Source organism: Entamoeba dispar, genomic scaffold, assembly GCF_000209125.1.
Source record: "Entamoeba dispar SAW760 scf_1105229460529 genomic scaffold, whole genome shotgun sequence".
NCBI lineage: Eukaryota > Evosea > Mastigamoebida > Endamoebidae > Entamoeba > Entamoeba dispar.
In genome coordinates this window covers 1,710-4,012 of record NW_001854238.1, presented here as the reverse complement: position 1 = coordinate 4,012, position 2,303 = coordinate 1,710, and the positions used below count along the sequence as shown (strand labels likewise).

General features: G+C 22.3%; 1 protein-coding gene across 1 annotated transcript, besides 5 other annotated features; it reads left to right on the top strand.

Annotated features, from left to right (window-relative positions):
- The first annotated feature begins 356 nt into the window (after window positions 1-356).
- Window positions 357-500: a repeat region.
- A 3-nt stretch (window positions 501-503) lies between these two features.
- Window positions 504-721: a repeat region.
- Window positions 646-872: a repeat region.
- Window positions 815-1,121: a repeat region.
- A 274-nt stretch (window positions 1,122-1,395) lies between these two features.
- On the top strand, window positions 1,396-2,274 carry EDI_318260 (uncharacterized protein; the record flags this gene model as incomplete). Its single annotated transcript, XM_001737333.1, has 1 exon — window positions 1,396-2,274. One exon carries the CDS (start codon window positions 1,396-1,398, stop codon window positions 2,272-2,274), a length of 879 nt encoding a protein of 292 aa, XP_001737385.1.
- Window positions 1,682-1,703: a sequence feature (AT_rich).
- Window positions 2,275-2,303: the final 29 nt, after the last annotated feature.

The following is a 2,303-nucleotide window of genomic DNA, read 5'->3' as shown; positions in this document are numbered from 1 at the left end:
CAAGCATTATTAATACCATCAATAATGACATAGATCATTCTATCCATATCATTCAATGTTGTATTCTCTCCTTGAGGAATCTCACCATTGTAAATTGCAATAAAATCATTTTTCAACAGGATTATTTCATATAGTAACACAGTTGCACTTCAACTCAATGAACTAGATATTTATTTTTTAGTCTATTTTTTATTTTTCTAATATTCCAAAAATCATTTGAATATTATTGTTTTGTTTATTCAACAGCAGAGTTAGAACGTGGCTCATTTGATTAAAAGAAATACATTTGAGAATTCAGATGAATGTTGAAGTTGAGTGTAACTCAAAAAACTATAACTAAATTTAATGAAAAGTGATGCATAAAACATCATAGAATATTAAACAACTATAACAAAAGAATGAGAAATCAATATCAACCAACAAATATAAATGATAGAAGAATAAGTGAAAGTAAATATTAATTGTAATAAGAAATACATTAATTATCATCATATTCATTATATTTTCATTCATCACTTCATTCATTTTCATCATCATATGTATTTTATCAATAAATCAAATAGAAACAATCAGTATTATCATAGAAATAATTCACATAATAAAGAACAATGAAGATATAAACAATATCAAAATAGTCAACAAAAACAAATAAGAAATAAATGAAATGATAGAAATAATAAAAGATAATCAAATTGAATAATTAAAAGAAAGAAGAAAGTAATTTGTAATATTAATTTCAATGAATGAAAGTAACAAATAAATGAAAATATGATGTAAACAATGTGTTTGAATTTGTAATAAAAGAAATACAGTGAATTAAGACAAAATAGAGAATTAATATATGTAGAAATAAACTGTAATATTAACAATAAATTAATACAAAATAAATCAGTAGAATATTACGTTTATTAGATTATATTATTTCAATAAGATATTACAAACAATCACCATTGAAACAATGAAATATCTAATGACATATACATTCAACTCTAACAATGTATTAGAAGAAGATATCCTAATTGAGTATGTTAGAAATAAACAGTGATAGAAGTAGAACATATTAAATTCACTGAAATAATCACTTCTCAATATGAAGAAAATCAATTGTAGTATATCTATTAATTGACCTGTTTTCATTTGTGATATTATTTCATTTAGGTACACATTATTTCAATATTCTCTAATCTGTTCTTATCATATGTATCTCTTGGAATCATTAATCATAATAAATGACAATTTAATGATGGATATAATCTCATTGATAATAAGTTTTATTGAAAAGAAATAATAAATAAAAAAGAAGAAAAATCAAATGATGATTATCTTAAAATTGTTTTAAGTTCAAATAAAATAAAAATGAACTAATAAAAACAACTAATAAATAATAAATCAATAATGAAATTAGGATATAATGAAATAATGATTGCATCAATGTGTTTTAATGATATTATTGATTTTATTAATTTAGAAATAGGAATTAAAAGATTTCAAGGAAATATGGAAAGGTTTCATTTTAATCCAATTCCTTTAAATCATTATTCAAGAAAACTATTTACTAATATTGAAACATTTCATATTTATAATGAAAGGGATAGAGTGTTTAATGATGGAAGAATATTTAAATATGTAATATGGTATAAAGTAGATTATTTAACATATTTAGAAGAAAAAGGTCAATGGGATATATATAAAAATATAATATACACATATAAAAATAGAGAAATATTTGGAGCTATAATACCACTGGAAGCTAAATCACTTGGACATGAATGTTTTTATGAATGTTATGATGTTCAAGAAATTACTATACCATCATCAGTTAGTGAAATAGGATATAGTTGTTTTAATGGATGTACATCATTAACATCAATTATTATACCACCATCAATAAGGGAATTCAAAGTTAATTGTTTTTGTGAATGTTGTTCATTAAAATCAATTAATATACCATCATCAGCTAGTAAATTGGATAATAAATGTTTTTCAGGATGTTCATCATTAACATCTATTACTATACCTTCATCAATTAAAGACATAGGGACTGATTGTTTTTCAGGATGTTCGTCATTAAAATCAATTAATATACCTTCATCTATTACTAAATTAGGAGATGAATGTCTTAGTGGGTGTATATCATTAACATCGATGAATATAGATAATTTACAATTTATTAGTGAAGAAAGAATATTTATAAATGAACCAGTGTTAATTAGTATTAAAATACCAAAACCCATACAAATGATCAATGGAAAAGAGCTGAAAGAAAGACATTAATAAATTTATTATTCCATCTTCAATACTAA